Source organism: Carcharodon carcharias, chromosome 26 (assembly GCF_017639515.1).
Source record: "Carcharodon carcharias isolate sCarCar2 chromosome 26, sCarCar2.pri, whole genome shotgun sequence".
NCBI classification, from domain to species: Eukaryota; Metazoa; Chordata; class Chondrichthyes; order Lamniformes; family Lamnidae; genus Carcharodon; species Carcharodon carcharias.
In genome coordinates, this window is record NC_054492.1 from 34,448,114 (window position 1) to 34,469,709 (window position 21,596).

The window sequence follows — 21,596 nt, forward strand, 5'->3', positions numbered from 1 at the left end:
TACTGTACTCCGTGCATTCATATACCTGCATAGTAACCCTGATTTATGTTTTGTTACTTTCTCCCTCACCCCGACTTCACCTATTAACTTACTATTCTCTGTACTAATGCTATCTGTGCCTCCCAGTATTTTGTGTACTCTGGTATTCCTCCCTCATATTTTCTCTTGGTTCCCATACCCCTGCTCGATGTTGAAGACACTATTACCTAAAAGTAACAAATGGGTCCTTCTTTTAATTGCTGCTATCACAGGAACAAACTAACTTGCTATTCAACACTTATGAATTAATATTGAGCTGAACCATATCATGTAGATGACATACTATTCTATAGTGGTAAGTTCCCCAGCAAGACAAGGGACATAAAATCCAGGGTCATTTTTAAAATTCATTTACGGGATGTGGGTGTCGCTGGCTAGGCCAGCATTTATTGCCCATCTCTAATTGCCCTTAAGAAGGTGGTGGTGAGCTGCCATCTTAAACCGCTGCAGTCCCTGTGGTATAAGTACACCCATGGCACTGTGAGGGAGGGAGTTCCAGGATTTTGAACCAGCGCCAGTGAAGAAATGGCAAAATATTACCAAATCAGGATGGTGAGTGATTTTGAGGAGAACTTTCAGGTGGTGGTGTTCCCAGGTATCTGTTGCCCTTGTCCTTCTAGATTGTAGCAGTCGTGGGTTTGGAAGGTGCTGCCTAAGGAGCCTTGGTGAGTTTCCACAGTGCATCTTGTAGATGGTACACAATGTTGCCACTGTTTGTCGGTGGTGGAGGGAGTGAATGTTTGTGGAGGGGGTGCCAATCAATTGGGCTGCTTTGGCCTGAATCATGTCAAACTCCTTGAGTGTTGTTGGAGCTGCACTCATCATGGCAAGTGGAGAGTATTCCATCACACTCCTGACTTGTACCTTGTAGATGGTGGACAGGCTTTGGGGAGTCAGAGGGTGAGTTACCTACTGCAGGATTCCTAGCCTTTGATCTGCTCTTGCATCCACAGTATTTATGTGGCTAGTCAGTTCAGTTTCTGGTCAGTTGTAACTCCCAGGATATTGATAGTGGGGGATTCAGCGATGGCAATACCATTTGAATATCAAGAGGCGATGGTTAGATTTTCTCTTGTTGGAGATGGTCATTGCCTGACACTTACGTGGCACAAATGTTACTTGCCACTTGTCAGTTCAAGCCTGGATATTGTCCAGGTCTTGCTGCATTTGAACTTGGATTGCTTCAGTATCTGAGGAGTTGCAAATGGTGCAGAATATTGTGCAATCAGCAGTGAACATCCCCACTTCTGACCTTATGATCTAAGGAAGGTCATTGATAAAACAGCTGAAGATGCTTGGGCCTAGGACACTGCCCTGAGGAACTCCTTCAGTGATGTCCTGAGATGATTAACTTCCAACAATCACAATCATCTTCCTGTAAGCTAGGTATGACTCCAACTGGCTGAGAGTTTTCCCCTGATTCCCATTGACTTCAATTTTGCTAGGGCTCCTTGATGCCACACTCCATCGAATGCTGCCTTGAAGTCAAGGGTAGTCACTCTCACCTCACCTCTGAAGTTCAGCTCTTCAGTCCATGTTTGAACCAAGGCTGTGATGAGGTCAAAAGCTGTGATCCTGGCAGAACCCAAACTGAGTGTCAACGAGCAGGTTAATGCTAAGCAAGTGCCACTTGATAGCATTGTTGATGGCCCCTTCCATCACTTTACTAATGATCAAGAATGGACTCATGGGGCAGTAATTGGTCAGGTTGGATTTGTTATGCTTTTTGTATCCAGGATTTACCTGAGCAATTTTCCACATTACTGGGTAGATGCCAGTGTTGTAGCTGTACTGGAACAGCTTGGCTAAGGGCTTGGCAAGTTCTGGAGCACAAGTCTTCAGTGCTTTTGCCAGAATATTGTTAGGGCCCGTAGCCTTTGCAGTATGCAATGCCCTCAGCCACTGCTTGATATCACACAGGAGGCCGAGATGGATCATCCACTCGGCACTTCTTGCTGAAGATTGTTGCAAATGCTTCAGCCTTGCCTTTTGTACTGATGTGCTGGGCTCCTCTATCATTGAGGATGGGGACATTTGTGGAGCCTCCTCCTCCAATGAGTTGTTTGATTGTCCACCACCATTCATGACTGGATGTGGTAGGACTGCAGACCTTTGATCTGTTCCATTGGTTTTGGAATCACTTGGCTCTGTGTATGTTATGCTTAAGCTGTTTGGCATGCAAGTAGTCCTGTGTGGTAGCTTCACCAGGTTGACACCTCATTTTTAGCTATGCCTGGTGCTACTTCTGGCATGCCCTCCTGCACTCTTCATTGAACCACGGTTGATCGCCTGGGTTGGTGGCAATGGGAGAGTGGGGTATATGCCAGGCCATGAGGTTACAAATTGTGGTTGAGTACAGTTCTGCTGCTGATGTCCCACAGCACCTCATGGATGACCAGTCTAGAGTTGATAGATCTGTTTGAAATCTATCCCATTTAGCATGGTGGTAGTGCCACACAACATGATGGAAGGTATCATCAATGTGAAAGCGGGACTTCGTCTCCAGATGGACGCTGTGGTGGTCACTTCTAACGATACTGTCATGGACAGCTGCATCTGTGGTGGGCAGGTTGGTGAGGATAAGGTCAAGTATGTTTTTCCCTCACTACCTGCAGCAGACCCAGTCTAGCAGCTATAACCTTTAGGACTCAGCCAGCTCGGTCTGTGGTGGTGCTACCAAACCATTCTTGGTGATGGACATTGAAGTCCCTCACCCAGAGTACATTCTGTGCCCTTGCCACCCTCAATGCTTTCTCCAAGTAGTGGTTAACATGGAGTACTGATTCATCAGCTTGGGGGGTGGGGTTGATACATGGTAATTAGCAGGTTTCCTTGCCCATGGGTGACCTGATGCCATGAGGCTTCATGGAGGCCGAAGTCAATGTTGAGGACTCCCAACCAACTCTTTAGGGACAGGACATACCCAGGGGTGGTGATGGTGGTATCTGAGACATGATCGGTATGGTATGATTCCGAGGGCATGACTATGTCAGGCTGTTGCTTGACAGTCAATCCAATTTTTGCACAAAGTCGAGATATTAGTATGGAGGACTTCGCAGGGTCAACGAGGCTGGGTTTGCCCTTGTCCTTCCAAGTTTCTAAGTCCAGTTTCATTCCTTTTTATTGACTTTTTAGCAGTTTGAAATGACCTAGCAAGCCACTTAGCTGTGTCAGAATCAACCACATTACTGTGGATCTGGAGTCATGTGTAGGCCAGACCAGGTAGGGACAGCAGATTTCCTTCCCTGAAGGACATTAGTGAACCAGATGGGTTTTTAATGACAATCAACAATGATTTCAAGGTCATCATTAGACTTTAATTCCAGATTTTTATTGAATTCAAATTCCACTATCTGCTGTTGTGGGATTCAAACCCAGGGTCGCTGGATTACCAGTCCAGTAACAATATCACTATGCCACTGCCTCCCCTTACTGCTTCATTTTGATGTCCATTGGGAAGTGAGTGATAGGATTTGACTTGACTGAGTTGCCTCAGTAGCCAAAAAATCTGTGAACAGTCACTAGAAAAGTTTGCAGTTACTAACACTTGAGGAAGTGCACCTCAGCAAGCATCAGTGGCTTTAGAGAGTGGATCTCTCTCATAGCTGCTGCCACCAGAATCCTTGTGCTCGATCCATGCAGACATTTATTGAAAAATGAAATTTCTTCACAAGATCTCTTTCAGAACACATCCAACCAAATGATTAATCATGGAATTGGCCCATCTATATATCCCTATCGGGATATGTTCATTAATGAAAGACAACACTGAGTTAAAGTTTTATTTTAATAATTGTGCATTTTTCATTTTATAGAAGTTTTAAAAAATTTATATTTTTTCTGCAGGAGAAGCACTAGATATTTATCAAATCATTGCAAAAACAAATGGGTCTCTTCACAAAAGAAAACAAACATAAAACAAGAAAGCTACACAAAGACACCTTCAGGGAAGCAACAAGACAGCTAACCCAATTATCAGGTCTTACTTGTGAATGTGTTTTTCCCTGATGATCAACTTATATAAATTGATGAAACTTCACAAGAATGTCAAGATGGGAAATGATTCAAGTAAGCATGGTAAAGATGAACTGAAAGTCTGGAGAAGGATGACTGCATTTTGAATAATTCAGATGGGTGGAAATTCAAACCTAACGTCCACACTTATTGGACACGCCATCTGCCCTTGATGTTACAGTTTCATCTTTTTCTCCTCTTCTTCTTTGGTTCTCTGTTTTCCTGGTTTTCATCTACAGTGATATTTGACTAGAGAAAGAGTAAAAAGTTCTGGTATATTAATTGTACAACATACAAACCTCTATTTAAATGTATTTGCTTCACTTAACACAAAATTTCAATAATGCTGTAAGACTTCTCTCTTTCCTGTGCTGTAATTACTATAATTGTATCAGTATGAGCTATGAACAACCACTTGGCAAATCAACGTGATCATTTCCCAGTGATTATTCATGGGTCAGGGATTAACACCATTGGGTAGCAATAATAACTGGGTGTATTTAAAGTCTCTTAGGATGAGCACGCTACTTGGCACAGCTCTAACTATAATTGTGTGCTCCATACTCATTGCAGACACTCCTCATTACCTCTCGCCAATCAGAAGGGAGTTGACTTGCCCATTTACTCGAAGCATACAGTTCAGATTCCTTTCCACTCCTACTGTGTGGAATTCCTGACGTTAATATAAAATCCTCTTTGTGCTTTAATCACTTAGGATACAACCATCTGCATTTGTTTTTTGTATGTAATTAGGTAAGAATTTTATGGTTGCTATTTATTAGTGATATCAATAATGAATTTGCAAAATTTCCCTTTAGAAAGCTTGCCTTTTTTTATTCATTTACAGGATGTGGGTTAGGCCAGCATTTATTACCCATCCCTAATTGCCCTTGAGAAGGTGGTGGTGAGCTGTCTTCTTGAACCGCTGCAGTTCATGTGGTGTAGGTACACCTGCAGTGTTGTTAGGGAGTTCCAGGATTTTGACCCAGTGACAGTGAAGAAATGGCAATATATTTCCAAGTCAGGATGGTGAATGACTTGGAAGGGAACTTCCAGTTGGTGGTGTGCCTACTTATCCCTCAACAATTTGTTGAGTAACCACGATTAAATAATGTTGTTTCTTAGTTAAAAAAACTAAGCTGACATCTGTGAAACATGTAAAGTATTTAAGGGGAATAAAGATGATGTAATTGAGGCATTCATTGCCTGAGATCATTTACAGCTCCCTCAAGAGACTTGCTGCACCATGTGCCAAGCTTTCATTCACAGCCATCCAAGATGGGCTTCAGAGCTTTCCCCATACTTGCTCCCCAGCATCAATAGATGGAATCCTGTTAGGGTTCTCTCAGCTCCCGTACAAATAAAAAGACCACATTAAAATAGAACTATTTAATAAACTAGTGACCCTGTACTTCCTCCCCCCTTTTCCTCTGGGGCAGTGTATTCACACGGAAATTAACTCAGGTGCAGAGATGTACCCCCTCCCTGGTGGTGTACACTACAGCAGTTGAGAGTGATCTTTGATCAAAACGTTGCTTGGGCCTTCATAAAAATATTGGCTTGTCATGCTGAAATGATACAAAGTGCTTTTCCATCTTTACTTGATCATCTGCTTCATCCTGGATTTCCTCCGCTTCCTGTTCCTGGAGTGCTGCGTCCAATGTGGCTGCATTAATCCGAAAATCCCTTGATGTGCTGAGCTTCATATACTGCATCAAGTTCACCTATGAGAGACAAAAAAAAATTAGTAGATTGAGAAAGTGCAGAATATTGGAGCACAGCCTGTGGCAGATTTTCAAAAATGACTTGTTAACTCATTTATAACAATTGAGCCTGATGCTACAAAGAGTAAACAATAGACAAAAGGTAAATGCAAATTAAATTGCAATAGTAGAAAGAGAAGCACAGATCCAAACTAATGAAAGATAATTTTAGAACATATCAATATAAGTTCTTTCAGAATGGAAAGTAAAGATGTGTAATCACTTAAGAACTAGTCAGGTACTGTAGTTAGGAGGCAGGAAGAAAGTGAACAACTGCAGCATTCTGGATGGATTAGCCAAGATGGGCCAAGCAGCTTTGATCAAGTTTCTGGTGAAAAAGAACCAGCTTAGTTTATGTAAGTTGTACTTTTGCCTTAGGCAATGTATTTTGCAATGTTGCACTAAGCATAAAGTGGAAAATCTGTATCTAAGTTTGTCAATAATCTGGAAAACAAACTGTTCAGAGCAGCAGCAAAAAAAAAAACACTTGTCCTGACTCAGGTGTTTTGCTAATTTTTGCATAATTTAATGGTCTTTATTTGGTGCACTGTACACAGTTTTGGGCAGTTGATAAGAGGAAGGATATTACTGCTTTTGGAAAGGTTACAGAGGAGAGCAACATGTTTCAGAAATGTAATTGATCAGAGGTTAGGTTTGTTTTCAAGGTAATGAGCAGGTTCACAAAACTGATCCAGGAAAATTGTTCAGTGACAAAAGGCTCAAATCACAGGGGCTAGAACTAAAATCTACTTTGCAATAAGACAAGTCAGAAGTTTTACTTCTTTACCCATGAGGTATCCATAAATTTCAGGAACGTATATTGAAAAAAAGTATAAGTGTACTCAAGGCGATTTCTTGTATTTCTGGAGAGAGAGATAGCCAGACGATGGGTTTGTGGATTTGACTGTGATTGATCACTTCATACTGGTGCCACAGTTAGGATTATCAAGGAGATTAAGTTCCCTTAGGATAAACTGTCTTTATTTTCTTCAGTGTCCTTTGTCTCTCCATGATAATGCAATATTTCTGACTAAAATGACATAAAAACTCTAATACTATTCCCCTAACAGAAGTAGAGAAATAGCCACCTACCTTTGATTTCTTGGTAAGATGAATCAGAAATTTCTCATATTGCTCAATGGCAAATATCAGGTTGGGTATTGGCTTAGTTTCACGGAGCACTCGAGCCTGTATATACAACAGTAGAGATGTAAATTATTGTCAGAACAAAAGACTACATGCAGCAGGTCAATGAGAGGCAGGATAATGATCACACCACATCCTTTGAATGAATGTACATAAATGCACAAAATCTACAATTATTTATGAAGATCTCCATGATTAAGTTTATTTCCCGGTGAGAGTGTTATAGTAATATTTTGAATGTGGAAAAAACACCTGACCTAAAGCCAGAAGTCAGGCATTTTATGGACACACTGGCATTTCCACTTGGCCTCATGGTTCAAAGCAACACAGGATCCAGTACGGAGCCAGAGAAGATTTCATGTTCAATTTCCCAGTCTACGTGAACACTTTAATTTGCCTTTTTTCCCTTGGATTGGAAGATGGAAGAAAACAACCTGCATTGCCATTGGCAGCTATTATCCAATGACCACTGCTGACAATTGTAGATTTGTGTCCCAACAAAAGTCAGCATCTTCAAGAAAAAACTGGTGGGGCAAAAGAGGTGTTGCCAACATACATGCCCTCTTGCTATGTCACACACAAGTTTGATTTGAAATAACAATTCTGCCACAAAATTGGGCAAAACCTCAGTGCTAAAATTCACTCAGATAATTTCTTTATAATTAAATTAATAATAATAGTCGTATTTTTAATTTAAAAAATCCTTTGCTGGAAGTTCTGTTCATGGATGTTAAGAGAGATTAGGGTCATGTCCTCCTCTGTTGCTGGCATAACATTATGGATGTGTGAACAGTGACCATTTAGCTGGGTTGGAGGGCTACCAATACCTGTGGTCCCACACCCCAAGAGTGAAGAGGGGAAAACTAAAATAAAAATCACATTAAATTTATGCCAGGTGTAAGGATCTATTAAAAGTGCTGTTTCTAATTTGCTTGAATTGAATTCTCAATGTAATGCCTTTGAACCCTTAGAATACAGTTCCTCTTCTATTTGTGCCTACTGAATGTATCTTTACATAACGTAGTAATTATCATTATCCCTCTTAAGGGGTCTAAGTCATGAGCAAAGATATGGATGTATATAATATTGTACAGAATTTTCATATAAAATTACTTAAGTATTTTGTGGGGCAAGGAGCCACACGCTCAAACTAGTAAATGGCAAATTTAAGGCTATTAGGAAATTCTTCTTCACACAGGAGTAACCAACACATGGAATTGATTCCTTGATAGTCAGAGGCAAAATCTTGGAATATTTAAGAACCAGTAGATGATGCAATGTCAAGGCTATAGGATTATTTAGAATGGATCAACCAAGATAGCTGAATGGCCTTCCTCATTTGCATATGTTAACAGAAGGCCCCTGAACTAGGTTATGGATTTTACAGATCCTATACCGTTGCTGCAGTGATGGCTGCCATCTCTTTCTTCTTGTCTTTTTTCTTTTCTGCACCTCCTCCAAAGCTCATTGTCTCACTCTGGATATGCTGTTTGGGAAAACTCAAGAGTTAGAATTCGAATGGTCAACATTTTCCTTCCTCCACCAAGCTCCAAACCGGTAACAAAACACTCTCAAAGTTACAAGAGCTACAACCTAAAACTAAACGGAATGTAAATTACAATTTGAAACTTTTAGGGCCTTCACTGAATAGAATTGTCTGATATTTAAAACAAATACACAACTAAATTACAAATGTTTTTCAATAATATTTTAAAGTGTAAGCTGAAAGAGCCCACAATTTGATCATATCTATACCTAACTTAGTCATTTATTTACACTAAAAACAGGCTATAATAGCTCAGACGTGGTGTGCCACGAAACAATAAGTGTAGGTTGCAAGTTCAATCCTGGTCCATTCTTGAGTTATTCAAGAGTTCGGAGGTTGCTACAATTTGCCTCAGTTTGGCTGAAATATCAGTCAGATTTTCTGTCCATAATTCCTATTTGATGAGTCTTACTGGAATGTGCATGCATCAGGTGAGAACCTGATGATTAAGCTTGTTTGTGACGTCCTCCTCTTTCCACCACCTCTCCCCTAACCCTGTCAAAGTCTGCTGACTTGGGTGTGATGCCAAAGGGCAGAAAGTGCCCACAGAAAAATATACCTTCAAGGCTGGAAATAAATTTATTATTTCTGTTGACAGCTAAGAGAAATAACAATCAGATGTGCCTGATTTATGCAACATAACCATTTGCAACATTACTGGATACACAATATCGGTTTCCGGAAATATCCAACACTCGCCCCCCGGCAAACAAATATTAAATTACATCTTAAAATGTACAGAAATTGAGAAAAGTCACATACAACTGCATGAATAAGTAGTAAAGATGAATTGTGACCTACCTGAACATAGGTTATGAAAGCATAGCACTGTGGGGTCAGGTGTGATCCTGAAAGCTTAACCTACAGGCAACAAATCAAAGACTTTACTCCTCAATTGACTGTATATCATATACCTATTCCATGAAGGCAGACTGTAAGGACTTCAACACATCATATAGTGGCGGGATGCAGATTTGCTGTCAGGTGCTGCTCAGCTCCTGATCTTGCTGCAACAATGGGAGAGTTACCAAGCTCCATGGAACAGAATAGAAAACATAAACTAAAATCAAAGGAAGTCTCATTTCTTGGCTGTTCTTGTCATCTCATGGTACTGCCAGAGCCTCAAACCAGGTCATCCCTCAGCCTAATGTGGTTTGTGGTCCACACCAGAGGGACTCCACACAGCTCTTTGACCAATCTTTTACTTCACAGTTTCCTTACATCTCATTCTGTGGCTCTGTATCCGTTTTTTTTGATTATGCCCACAAAGTGCCTGGGAAGTTTTTTTAATTTAAAGGTGCTTTATTAACATGTGTTCTTGAATATAGTATGCCTTGGATGGCAGGACAGCAGGTTGGAGCTGCAATTTCCCAATGGACAAAAACCCAGTATTGTCTGTTCCAGCAAGGATGGGGGGAAAACAATATAAAGCTTCATCAGCTGTTCCCCACAAGGGCGAAAAGGCATGAACTACCAGGTTTACACTTCAGGACACCCTTAATTGTCTCCTAGCTAATCACCAGTGGAAGGGCCAAATTGTCAAAGCTTAGCTTTTGGCTAAGAAATGGCACATGAGCTGGAGGGGGAAGAACATAGTAATGAAGAAACACAAAAAGCTGACTCCACCCAGTGGCTCTGTGGATAAATATACTGGTGTGTAACTGAGGTATACAAACCAGCAAAGTGTCAGGTTCAATCTATGATCTATACTAAGCTAACGGATAGTAATTGGTAAAAAAAAGGAGGGGTGCTGATTGGCCTCAGTGCCAGGGAAGGAGAATCAGCTACAGTTCTGACTGGTATTCAGTGACCCAATGTTGAGAATCACATGTATCTATTTACACTTCAAGTAAGGATGTAATCATAGTTTAATAGCCTATTGGCACTGTCCAGATATAAACACAGTGGACACGGGAATGCTGCTGGTGCCCGTGAAACCAAGTCACCATTTTCAGGAGTGAACAAAATATGATGTAAATCAAACTTTTTAATCCATCCTACCAACCAGCATTGGCATCAGTTTGCTACTCAGGAATTACCAAAGCATTGATTTGCTGCCCCCTTATGGTACCATTGCTTGTAAAAAGGATGCAACAGCTGACATTACCAGCAGCTGAAACTGCTGGCCTGACATACACTTTGTAGACTTGAACTACAAAATACAGTAGAATCTATGCAATGTGTATAAAATAGTAAGATTTAATAAAAGGGCACTGTCTTCATTGATAGCACTACTATTTGAGAGTGAGAACTGCTGTTGCACATGGTTTGTAGATGACACAATTATTCCTTTGGAGACAAATTACATCATTATGTTCTTCATTTGCTAACAAATAAGAAAAAGATGTGCCCAATGCCTTTACATGAAGAGGGTGCTCTTTAAATTAAATACACAGCAATCGAGAGAGAGCAATATATACCAACTGAGGTGTCTTTGCCCAGTAAACCATGTGGGAATCAGGGCAGGCCTAGAATAAAATGAAAGTAATAGGAAGTGCAAAGAGGAAATATAAAAATACTTGCGAGAGATAGCAATAAGAAAAGTCCAGCTTAGGGAAATGTGGGTCCAATAAAGATAGATTACTATAAGACTATAAGAAAATGGCAGACTTGTAAAATGAGCAGTTTTAACTGGTTTCCCTGGTGAAGAAAGGATCAAGTACCACTAGTACAGAAAAATTTAAAAGTAAATAATGGGGGGAGGAAACTGAGTGGATTTAATTCAAATAAGAAAATAGTAATGAAGAAATAATAAGATTTCAGATACACAAATATCCACGACCTGATGATTTCCAGGTATCAAAGTATGAAAAGAAATGGAGAGGTGGGGGAATTTCAGAAGTGTTGGTCATAATATCCCAAAGCTCTTTCAGGTTTAGGAATTGTGCCCATGAATTAGAAAACTGCAAATATCACTCCTTTATTTAGAAAGTGAGGAAGGGTCAAACTAGGCAACGACAGATCAGTTGTGGGGAAGTTACTAGAATCTGCCTTCAGGAAATGAGTGGCTCAGCGCTTGGACAAGTACAAGCTGCTCAAATAGTGTAAAGTATGGATTTGTAAAGGGTGGATCATCTAGCTAGTAGAATAATCTGGTTGAATTTTTTGAGGTGGGTATGGTGAATAGGGGAGTGCATATTGGATGTTGTGTATTATGTACTTTCAGAAGGCACTCATTTCACATAGGGGATCGTCAAAAAATGAAACATGGAATCAAAAGCAGTCTTGCATTGTCAAATGGGAATTGGTTGGGTGCTAGGGGACAGAAAGTAGGGATAAAAGGAATGTACTCTGAACATACCCTAGGGATGTGTACTGAGGCCTCAAGCTTTTTATTGTATATGTTAATAACTTGAAGGAATAGAGGAGTATATATCTAAATTCTTCAAATTACACTAAATTAGGAGGCATAGTCAGTTGTGTAGATGGAAACAGCAAGTTTTTTTATTCATTCATGGGATGTGGGTGCCACTAGCTAGGCCAGCATTTATTGCCCACCCCTTATTGCCCTTAAGGTGGTGGTGGTGTGCTGCCTTCTTGAACTGTTGCAGTCCGTATGTTATACAAACACCCCAGTGCTGTTTGGAAAGAAGATACAGAGCATCACAGGCTAAGTGAACAGGCAAAATTATAGCAGATGAAACTCGATGTGGTGGACATTTGAAGTCATCTATCTTTGAATCTGTGAAAGTAAAACTGGAATGTTTTCTTGATAGGGAGAAACTAGGAGCTGTGGAGGAGCAAAGGGAGTTAGGTGTCCATTTAGACACATCACAAAACTTGTGTACAGATACAAAATGCAGTCAAAAAGTCAAATAGAATAGTGATATTTATCTCAACAGGGCATCAAAAATTGAGGAAGTACTTCAGTTGTGCAGAGCCTTAATCAGGCACCATCTGGATACTGCTTTAGTTTTGGGTACTTCTCATTCAAGATATACTGGCTTTGGAGAGGGTGCAGCACAGATTCACCAGAATATAGAATGATACTGGGCCTGTAAAGGTTAAATTATAAGTACAGGTTGTAGAAAGGTTTGTATTCCCTTGTGTTTAGAAGGCTGAGGTGATCTAAACCAAGGTGTTTAAAATGATAAAGGAATTCAACAATAGATAAACTGTTTTCCCTTCGTAAGGAATTTAGAGCAAGTTAGCATAATCTTAAAATGAGAACTAGATCATTCAAGTGTGAAATCAGGAAGAACATTTGACAGAAAGGGTGTTACAGACCTGGAATTCTTGCAACCCAAAAAAACTACTGAGCCTGTTATTGGCATTTTCAAGGCTGAGATTGATGTATATTTTTGTTTGGTAATGGCATCAAGGGATATGGAGAAAAGATAGGTAAATGGAGTTGAATTACAGATCAACCATAAACTAACAGATTAGTTGAACAAGCTATAGTGGCTGAATGGCCTACACCCATTCCATTGTCTTGTGAAATATTCATCTGAAAAATACACCTTATGTCAATGTTTTTAATAAAAAAGGGGAGGAGAGAGTTTCAGAAAATAAGAATCAATAATTTTATACCCACCATTTTCTCAAATCTTGCAGGAAGATGTGCCACATGTCCTGTGTAACCCTGGATATACTGGGTGGGTGTACAAAAGAAATGAAAAGTTAGGATACCATATAGTTAAGTTGAAATAAGCATTTTCTCATATGGTTGGGATGTTCAACTCTTCCCATTAATCTAAAATGACCAGATCCACAGATAGCAGAATTACCAGACACTCAGAAATATTTCAGTAATACTGTTAAAACAAAGGTGCTCCTCCCTGGTCCTCTTTGCAATCTACATAATCCCCATTAGATTGGCCAGTTGGTGTACCCGGAGAAGGAAGAGAAAACACTGGCAATTCTCCTGCCTTCATGTAAATTGCCCAAGAAATATTCAAATGGAAACCAGATTGGCTCGATTTAGTAGGGACTAGAGTCCATTTGGGGTAAGAAAAAGATGAAGTATGGTCAGATGGGTCCCAAAACTGGGATTGAACAATGACGTGAGGTTGTTCTATGGCTGAACGCATTCATTCTCCATTGTGATTGTTTTGACAGAAGAATCGTCAACTGTTCACCTATCAAGGTACCAAGTTTCATGCAATTATCTATTAAACCCTTAAAAGATGGTGGCATAGTGGTAATAATGGACTAGTAATCCAGAGGTGCAGGCTAATGATCTAGGTCATGGGTTCAAATCCCACCATGGCAGCTGGTGGAATAAATCTGGAATTGAAAGCTATTTTCAGTAATGGTGACCATGAAGTCATTATCCACTGTCATAAAACTCTATCTGGTTCACCATCGCACTGCTGCCAAAGATTTAGCAGCCCCATTTGGACAAACAGATACTACCTCATTGAGAGTGTGGTGTTTTATTTGCCTGGATGATCTTCAGTGGTCTGAGATGCAGGCTTCAAACCTGTAGCTATCTAGTGACAGAGTGGTTCAATTCCATTTTTAGGTGCCCTGCACCCCAGTAGTGTGGCCAAGCGTCTAAGACACTTGACTTGGAACTTGTGTTCGAATCCTTCCATTGCCAGAAGATCAATATCCTTTAGGGAAGGAAATCTGCCACCTGGTCTGGCCTACATGTAACTCCAGAACTAAAGCAATGTGGTTGAATCTTAACTGTCCTCTGACATGGCCTGGCAAGCCACTCTGTTGTACCATAATGCTAGTGAAAATTCAGACTGTAATGGTTCATGATGGCGACTCACCACCACCTTCTCAAGAGCAATTAAGGTTGGATAACAAATGCTGGCCTTGCCAGTGACACACACCCCATTAAAGAATAAAAAGAGAAACTTAATTTTTTAATACTTATTGTTTTTCTGTTTCCTTTTTATTTTGCTCTCCCAGTCTCCCCCACCACTCCTGAATGGTGAATGGGAAAGGAAATTCAGGTCAGGGTTATACAGTGGTGGTTCACCTCACCATCCAATTTCACCCCCTTTTTATATCATTATCTACTATGATTTTGAGCAAGAAACCAGAAGAAAGTCCACCCATTAAAGTTAAGTGCATTGTAAACAATACCTCCATCTTATTGTAATCATGGTCCAAGTATATCTTTCAGTAATTTGTCAGGATTAAGCAGGAGCTGAGCTCTGCATACTTACATATTTCACCAATGAGGTGAGAATGCTGTACATTTTGGCTAGCTCTTTCAGGAGAATGTCCACACAGCTCCCAGCTGGAATGGATGTTTGGATCAGCTCATGGAAAGCTGTCAGGAGGGTGCCTAGTTGAAGGACAATAGCTTTCTCTACAGGTTCTCTTGCAGTTGATACTTGAGAATTCTCATCTAGGATGGAGAACAAATATTGTATTTAATATGAACATCCAAGTTGATGTAAGCCCCTCCTTGATAGCTAAAGATTGTCTTCATTGGTTACATAGTCACCTCCACTTTGCAATCAAATTTACTGAAAGACTAATTCCATTCAAACTACGGTTGGCAGCAGATTTGAAGGGGATGGGGATATAACTGAGGGGAGAGAACCATTCAATCAGGTAATATGGGGGCCAGCAGTTTGGAGGGGAGGAGGTGGGTCTCATGGACAAGATGAGCTTGGAGAGGAAATAATCATTTGGATGATGGGTGGCTGGATATATATAACCATATCCCAATATAAGTTAATGCCTCCTGCAAGTGAAGATGAGGAAAGAAAACAGGTAGAAGGTTACAGGAAGCTTTTTCTCTCAGGTGCGCATGTTTCATTTTGTGGCCATATCTCTCAGAAGACCAAGTAAACAATCATCCTTCTAAACATATAATCAAAACAATTAGAAAGAGCAATGAGACTATTGTAGTCGCCACCACAAGTATCGCAAGTATTTCACCTCCAGTGTTAATTTGAAGCTAGTTATAGCAGTTCCTTCACTGATAAATTAAAAGGGACTAAACACGTTATTATATGACTGTTCACTGCTCCAGTGACTCCCTGACACACTGTGAAGTCACTCACTGTTCACCTGCAACTATCCACAGAAACATAAAAAATAGAAGCAGGTGTAGGTCAATCGAGCCTGCTCTGCCATTCAATATCATGGTTGATCCTCTGTCTCAATGCTATACTCCCACTCTCTCTCCATACCTGCTGACGCCTTTCGAGTCTAGAAATCTATCTTTTTTCTTCTTAAATATATTCAGTGACTTGGCCTCCGCAGCCTTCTGTGGTAGAGAATTCCACAGGTTCACCACCCTCCAAGAGAAAAAGTTTCTCCTCAGTCCTAAATGCCCTGCCCTGTATCCTGAGATTGCAATCCCTTGTTCTAGATACCCCCCAGGCAGAGAAAACATCATTCCTGTATCTAGTCTGTCCAGCCCTGTGAGAATTTTATATGTTTCAATGAGATCCCCTCTCATTCTCCTAAAATCTAGTGAATACAGGCCTCTACGGCCCAGTCTCATATATGACAATCCTGCCACTCCAGGAATCAGTCTGATGAACATTTGCTGCACTCCCTCTATGGCAAGTATATCCTCTCAGGTAAGAAAATCAAAACTGCATACTATACTCCAGGTGTGGTCTCACCAATGTCATTTATTGCTGCAGTAAGACATCCTTGCTCCTGGTACTCAGAGGTCCTCTCGCAATGAAAACCAACATACCATTTGCTTTCTTAGCTACTTGCTGCACCTGCATGCTTGCTTTCAGTGATTGGTGTACAAGGACACCCAGGTCCCAATCTATCACCATTTAAAAAATACCCTGCCATTCTGTTTTTTCTATCACAGTGGATAACTTCACACTTATCCATGTTATACTGCATCTGCCATGTATTTGCCCACTCACTCAACTCGTCTAAATCGCCTTGCAGCCTCTTAGCATCCTCCTCACCACTCCATTTCCACCTAAGTTTTGTGTCAGAAATATTACATTTGGTTCCTTCATCCAAATCATTGATACATATTGTAAATGATCCCTGCAGTACCCCACTAGTCACCACCTGCCACTCTAAAAAAGACCCATTTATTCCTACTCTCTGTTTCCAGTGTGCTAATTGATTCTCAATCTATGCCAATATATTACCCCCAATCCCACGTGCTTTAATTTTGCACACTAACCTTTTATGTGGGACTTTATCAAATGCTTTCTGAAAATCCAAATACACCACATCCACTGGTTCTCCCTTATCTATTCTGCTAGTTACGGCCTAAAAAAGGGCCAGTGGGTTTGTCAAACACGATTCCCCTTTCATAAATCCATGTTGAATTTGTTTCATCCTGTTGATATTTTCTAAGTGTCCTGTTATCACATCCTTTATAATGGACTAGCATTTTCCTTGCCACTGATGTTAGGCTAACCAGCCTGTAATTTCCTTTTTCCCTCCTTTTTTAAATAATGGGGTTACATTTGCCACCTTCCAATCTGCTGGGACTGTTCCAGAATCTATAGAATTTTGGAAAATGACAACCAACGCATCCACTATTTCCATGGCCACCTCCTTTAATGCCCTGGGATGTAGACTATCAACCCCTGGGCCCTTTACCTGTCAATTCTTTGTCGGAGCTCAGCTGGCCCTTCAGCTTTGTGATCAGCCAGTCTACTTCATCCAGAACCTTCTCTGCTTGGCATAAAACCAGCTGCTACAGAAGTAAAAACTGTTAATGTCTCAAATACTGATTTCAGTAACTAAATATTCTCTTTGTACAGTGATTAATTCAAACCATCATAAAACTCATTAAAATACATGTGAAACAAAATGTGAAGTTTTTATGGCAAAATAGTTTATTTTTGTTTACTAAATGGATTTTTTAAATAAATGTCAAACATGAGTGAAAAACTGATCTGGGTTGTCTCATTTCTAACAGGCAAGTTCCCCTCCTAGTAAAATACCATTCTGACTTGGATAAATATTGCTGTGTGTCACTGTCATGGAATTCCCCACCCAACACTCTAAAGACTGTAGCACTTCAAGACCACCCACCACCTCCTCAGCATAACTAAGAATGGGCAATAAATACAGTCATGTCAACATCATCCAGATCTCACGAACAATATAATTTTTTGAAAAGTCAGCTTAAAGCACCACTTGTAAAGTCAAGAGACGAGCAGTCTTCTCAACCGCAAGAGGTGAGTGACTGGAGCAGACCGGGGCAGGGACGGGGGCAGGGAGAATCAAGATCCTCACAAGAATATATCAAATATGTCTACTACACATACACTCTCTAGGACAAGAAGCCAGTGTTCACCCCGTGCCCTAAGGAATTCTCTTCTAAACCACTCTTATTTTGCTACCTCTCTGGCTTCATAAGCCTCTATAAGGCAGGTCCACTTGATCATCATCTTAGTGTCCCTCCTCTAAGTTTCTTCACTTTTCATTCTGCATCCTCTTGTCCCCTTATAATGCACTAAAGAGACATTAGTTAATGCAGAGAGTACTAAAATAATTGCAACTAATTATTGTATGAAAAAATTGAACCATTTTTCTGAGTGTCTGCTACCATGTACTTACTACCACAGTTGGAGCTGCAGTCTTTGAGTTCACCATGGCAAAATGGGATTGTTCCTCTATTTCAATGTCCTTTAAAAAACAAGAAAGCAACATGATTACTCCACAAAGCACAACTACCCATTATAGGACAGGAACCAGTGAAGCATGAATAATGTAGAATATATGGTTACATCAGTATTCTGGGTATAGTGTAGCGACATCATAAATAAATGCACGACAATTTCCTCTGTTTTATATTTCTAGTGAAATTGGAAAACATGTTCACGAAATGCATTTATATTTTCATTAGAAATTCCACTGAGAAAATCATTCCCATTGATTTATCTTTGTGGGGAAAGGGTGACAGAATCTTCCCTCAGGAGATGAAATGAGTGGATCAGAGACCATGACACAGCTGATTGTACTGGTCTGAGAAGAAGCAAGCTGGATGGGTAAAAAGGCATTTCCTTATTTCATGCTCTTTATCTTTAAAAAGTCTCCAAAATGGTTCAGATCACAGATTTCATCATGAGACTGAGGGAATGGAATTCCTCATTTTGTATCTCCTCAATTCCAATACCCAGAAACAAGCACACAAGTCAAAAAATGCTAGTTATGGAAAGTGTAAAAAGCTTGTGGAATTCAAAACACAAGCAGATTAGCCATGATCTTATTGCATGCCAGAGCAGGCTCGAGGGGCTGAACGGTCTATTCCTGTTCCTATTTCTTATGTTCTAAAAGGCTATCAGAATAAGTATATGCCTAGCTGGTTAAGTAATCAATGAAGCAGCTGGTCTCTAGCTCTGTTTAAGCTACAGTATCATCAATAGAATTACCTCACATTAGCCTAAGTTAATAGTGGAGTTTGTTTTTGATAGCATTCAAGATTATGGAGGAATTTTCTTCTTGGAAAAGTTCCCTAGAGGGTACATTGCATTGTATGTTCAGCACAGGAACAGGTCATTCAACCAACAAGTCTATGCTGTACTCCATACAAGCCTCCTCCCTCCTTTCTTCATCCAAGTCCATAAACATATCCTTCTAATCCACTTGTCATGTGTTCATTTAGCTTCCCTTTAACGATATCTATACAAATCGCCTCAATTACTCCCTGTGGTAACAAGTTCCACTTTCTGGGTAAATAAGTTTCTTCTGAACTCTCTATTGGATTTGTCAGGCACTATCTTGTATTTATGGCCCCTATTATTGGTTGCCTCTGCTAGCGGAAACATATTCTGTACGCCTATACTTTCATAATCTTAAAGACTTCTATCAAGTCATTCCTCAGTCTTCTCTTTTCTAAAGAAAAAAGCCCCAATTTGTTCAATCTTTCCTGATCGGTATAACCTCTCAGTTCTGGTATCATCCTGATAATTTTTTTTTGCATTTTTTTCAGAGCCTCTATATCCTTTTATAATATGGCGACCAGACTATACACAGGACTCAGAGTCTGGTCTAATCAAGGTTTCAAACAAGTTTAACAGAACTTCTTTGCATTTCAATTCTACTCCTTTGGAAACAGGCTGCATGGCTCTTTATTTTTTTCCAAATTACTACCTTTACTGATTTGTAAATATGTACCCCTCAAATCTGTCTGCTCCTCTGCCATTCAAAAAACTTATTTTTCAAACAACATGTGGCCTCCTAAACCTTCCTATCAAAATGTACCGCTGCATACTTCTTCATAAATTCATTTACCAATTACATGCCCATTCTGCAAGCTCTTTAATGTCTTCTTGTATTTTGTCACAGTCCTCTTCTCTATTAACCCTAACTCCAATTTGGTGTTATCTGCAAATTTTGAAATTGCACTTCTGATTTCAGACTCCAAATTGTTTATGTAAATAGCAACAATCCTAGTTGAAACACCACTTTCACCTTTTTCTAATCGGAGTTAAAACCTCTATTTGTGTTCTGTTTGTAGAAAGCTTGCTATTTATTCCAGTACTTACCCTGTCTCTACGTGTCTGACCTTAGTTATGAATATATCAGACAGTACCTATTGAAGGCCTTTTGAAAATCCAAATATATTGGGCAGAATTTTGCCCTTGACAGGCAGGCGGGCAGCCAGCCAATTGCCACTGCCCGCCCAGCGGGTTAGCGACTCCCGTGTAGAACGAGAAACTCGTTGCGGAAGCGGGTGTGTTCAGACCGCTGGTTCCAATGGGGAACCGGCAGTCTGTATAAAGAGTGGCCAGGCAGCCTCGTTGAGGCTGTGCACCATGGCCACTCACATAAAGAGACAGGCTGCTGTCAGAGCGGAGGAGGATGAGGGCGAGGGGGAAGCAGTGGGCCACTGTGCCCCTCGCTTCTCTGATGCATGCCTTGCTGTCCTCCTCGAAGAGGTGTCCAGCCGTCAGGATATTTTGTATCTGGAGGGTGAGAGGAGGGCCCCCCATGTCCACAGGCAGGCGTGAGAGGAGGTGGGTGACGCAGTAAGCGCCCAAGATGATGTGTGGCACACAGGAACTCAGTGCCTCAAATGATTCAATGATTTGCTGCGCTCTGGAAGGGTGAGTACCATGTCGTCTTGGCCATTTGACCCAGCAGGTAGCCTTTGCCTTTGAGGCCCCCCCACGTCTTACTGTCATTACTGCATTGGGCATTTGGCACACTCAGGGTGGGCAAACAGATAGTGACCATGCTTAATCAGCCTTAGTGGTTGAGGAGAAGATGGGTTCTCCCCGCAGCATATGTTGGTGTTTGTCGCATTTGAGTAGTCTGGGGGCAACCTGCAGGGGGCAGCTAGACACATACTCAGAACTCCAACACATGTCTTATTGATGGTAATGAGATGGTGGAAGGGTAGCCTCAAGGTGTCGTGGCCAAGAGCCATCTGCTGGCCTCGGTGCTGCACCTTGTTGCACCTCCTTGCCATGGGTGCTAAGACCTGTGTGTTATTCAAAGTGATGGACGCCGAATATGTCCAAGGTGGCCATTGGTGGAGGGGGTTGGGACCAGCTGTACTACCTTCAGGAGACCGATCACCAGTAGTGTGGACAGGAGCCACTGGAGGCCTCAGATGGGCCACTGTGGTTGGGGTGCGACGTGCACATGCAGATTACATGAGTGATCAGCCCCAATAAGTCCTCTGTTCTGCAGGCAAAAACTGAACACAATCACAGGGTGCGCCCTGCTTCAGCGCCTCACCACATACGAGGAGCAGGCCATGAAGCTGGGAGGAGGCAGGCGGCCAGGGTGGCAGCGAGGCTGGGGTGCAGCGGCCAGGTATGAGGTCCACAGTCCCACCTACTCTGTCTGCCCACCATCCAAACCACTGATGGTTGGTACAATCGTCAATGCTGCAACACTGCTCATTCACAGACCGAGGCACTCAGACGTGTGGGTCATACACAAAGGTCCCTTGGCCCCTTGAGAATGAGAGTCCCAGCACCTTCCAAAGTCACCTTATTCCATTTGTGACCACTATCCCCATGGCCTAACATGCCATGGCATCGCTGCTGCCCAGCCAAAGACGTTTTGCATCTTAGGAGGGTTGGTACCATCATCACCCTATCAGGCAGTGCGTCTGTCCAAAAGGTCCTCAGCACCTCACCTATCAACCTCATGGCACTCAACTTAAATAAATGCCACCACGTTACTCATCCCTGCGCCATGGGTAAATATTGCCTTCTGCCGACCCA

The 21,596-nt window shown here is 41.3% G+C and overlaps 2 protein-coding genes and 1 non-coding gene across 14 annotated transcripts in view; 2 read left to right on the top strand and 1 right to left on the bottom strand.

Moving 5' to 3' along the window:
- The window catches only part of polg (polymerase (DNA directed), gamma), a 50,704-nt gene extending 42,753 nt beyond the window's left edge, over positions 1-7,951 (top strand). For all 5 annotated transcript variants that reach the window (XM_041174706.1, XM_041174707.1, XM_041174709.1 and 2 more), the window contains one exon: positions 3,886-7,951. In XM_041174706.1, the coding sequence (XP_041030640.1) occupies positions 3,886-3,956 (71 nt within the window). In that variant the 3' untranslated portion in view covers positions 3,957-7,951. The remainder of the gene's footprint in view (positions 1-3,885) is intronic.
- fanci (FA complementation group I) overlaps positions 3,809-21,596 on the bottom strand; it is a 75,653-nt gene continuing 57,865 nt past the window's right edge. For 5 of the 8 annotated variants that reach the window (XM_041174698.1, XM_041174703.1, XM_041174697.1 and 2 more), the window contains 9 exons: positions 17,974-18,042; positions 17,008-17,104; positions 14,631-14,815; positions 13,043-13,099; positions 9,310-9,369; positions 8,359-8,448; positions 6,909-7,004; positions 5,655-5,777; positions 3,809-4,302 (listed from right to left, as the gene is read on the bottom strand). In XM_041174698.1, coding sequence (XP_041030632.1) covers positions 4,237-4,302; positions 5,655-5,777; positions 6,909-7,004; positions 8,359-8,448; positions 9,310-9,369; positions 13,043-13,099; positions 14,631-14,815; positions 17,008-17,104; positions 17,974-18,042 — 843 coding nt within the window. In that variant the 3' untranslated portion in view covers positions 3,809-4,236. Of the gene's footprint in view, positions 4,303-5,654; positions 5,778-6,908; positions 7,005-8,358; positions 8,449-9,309; positions 9,370-9,456; positions 9,516-12,136; positions 12,239-13,042; positions 13,100-14,630; positions 14,816-17,007; positions 17,105-17,973; positions 18,043-21,596 lie in introns of those variants that run through there. The other 3 variants (XM_041174701.1, XM_041174705.1, XM_041174704.1) reach the window with 3 other exon arrangements.
- trnastop-uca lies at positions 13,890-13,975 on the top strand. The gene has a single exon. It is a non-coding gene; the product is annotated as a tRNA-Sec (tRNA).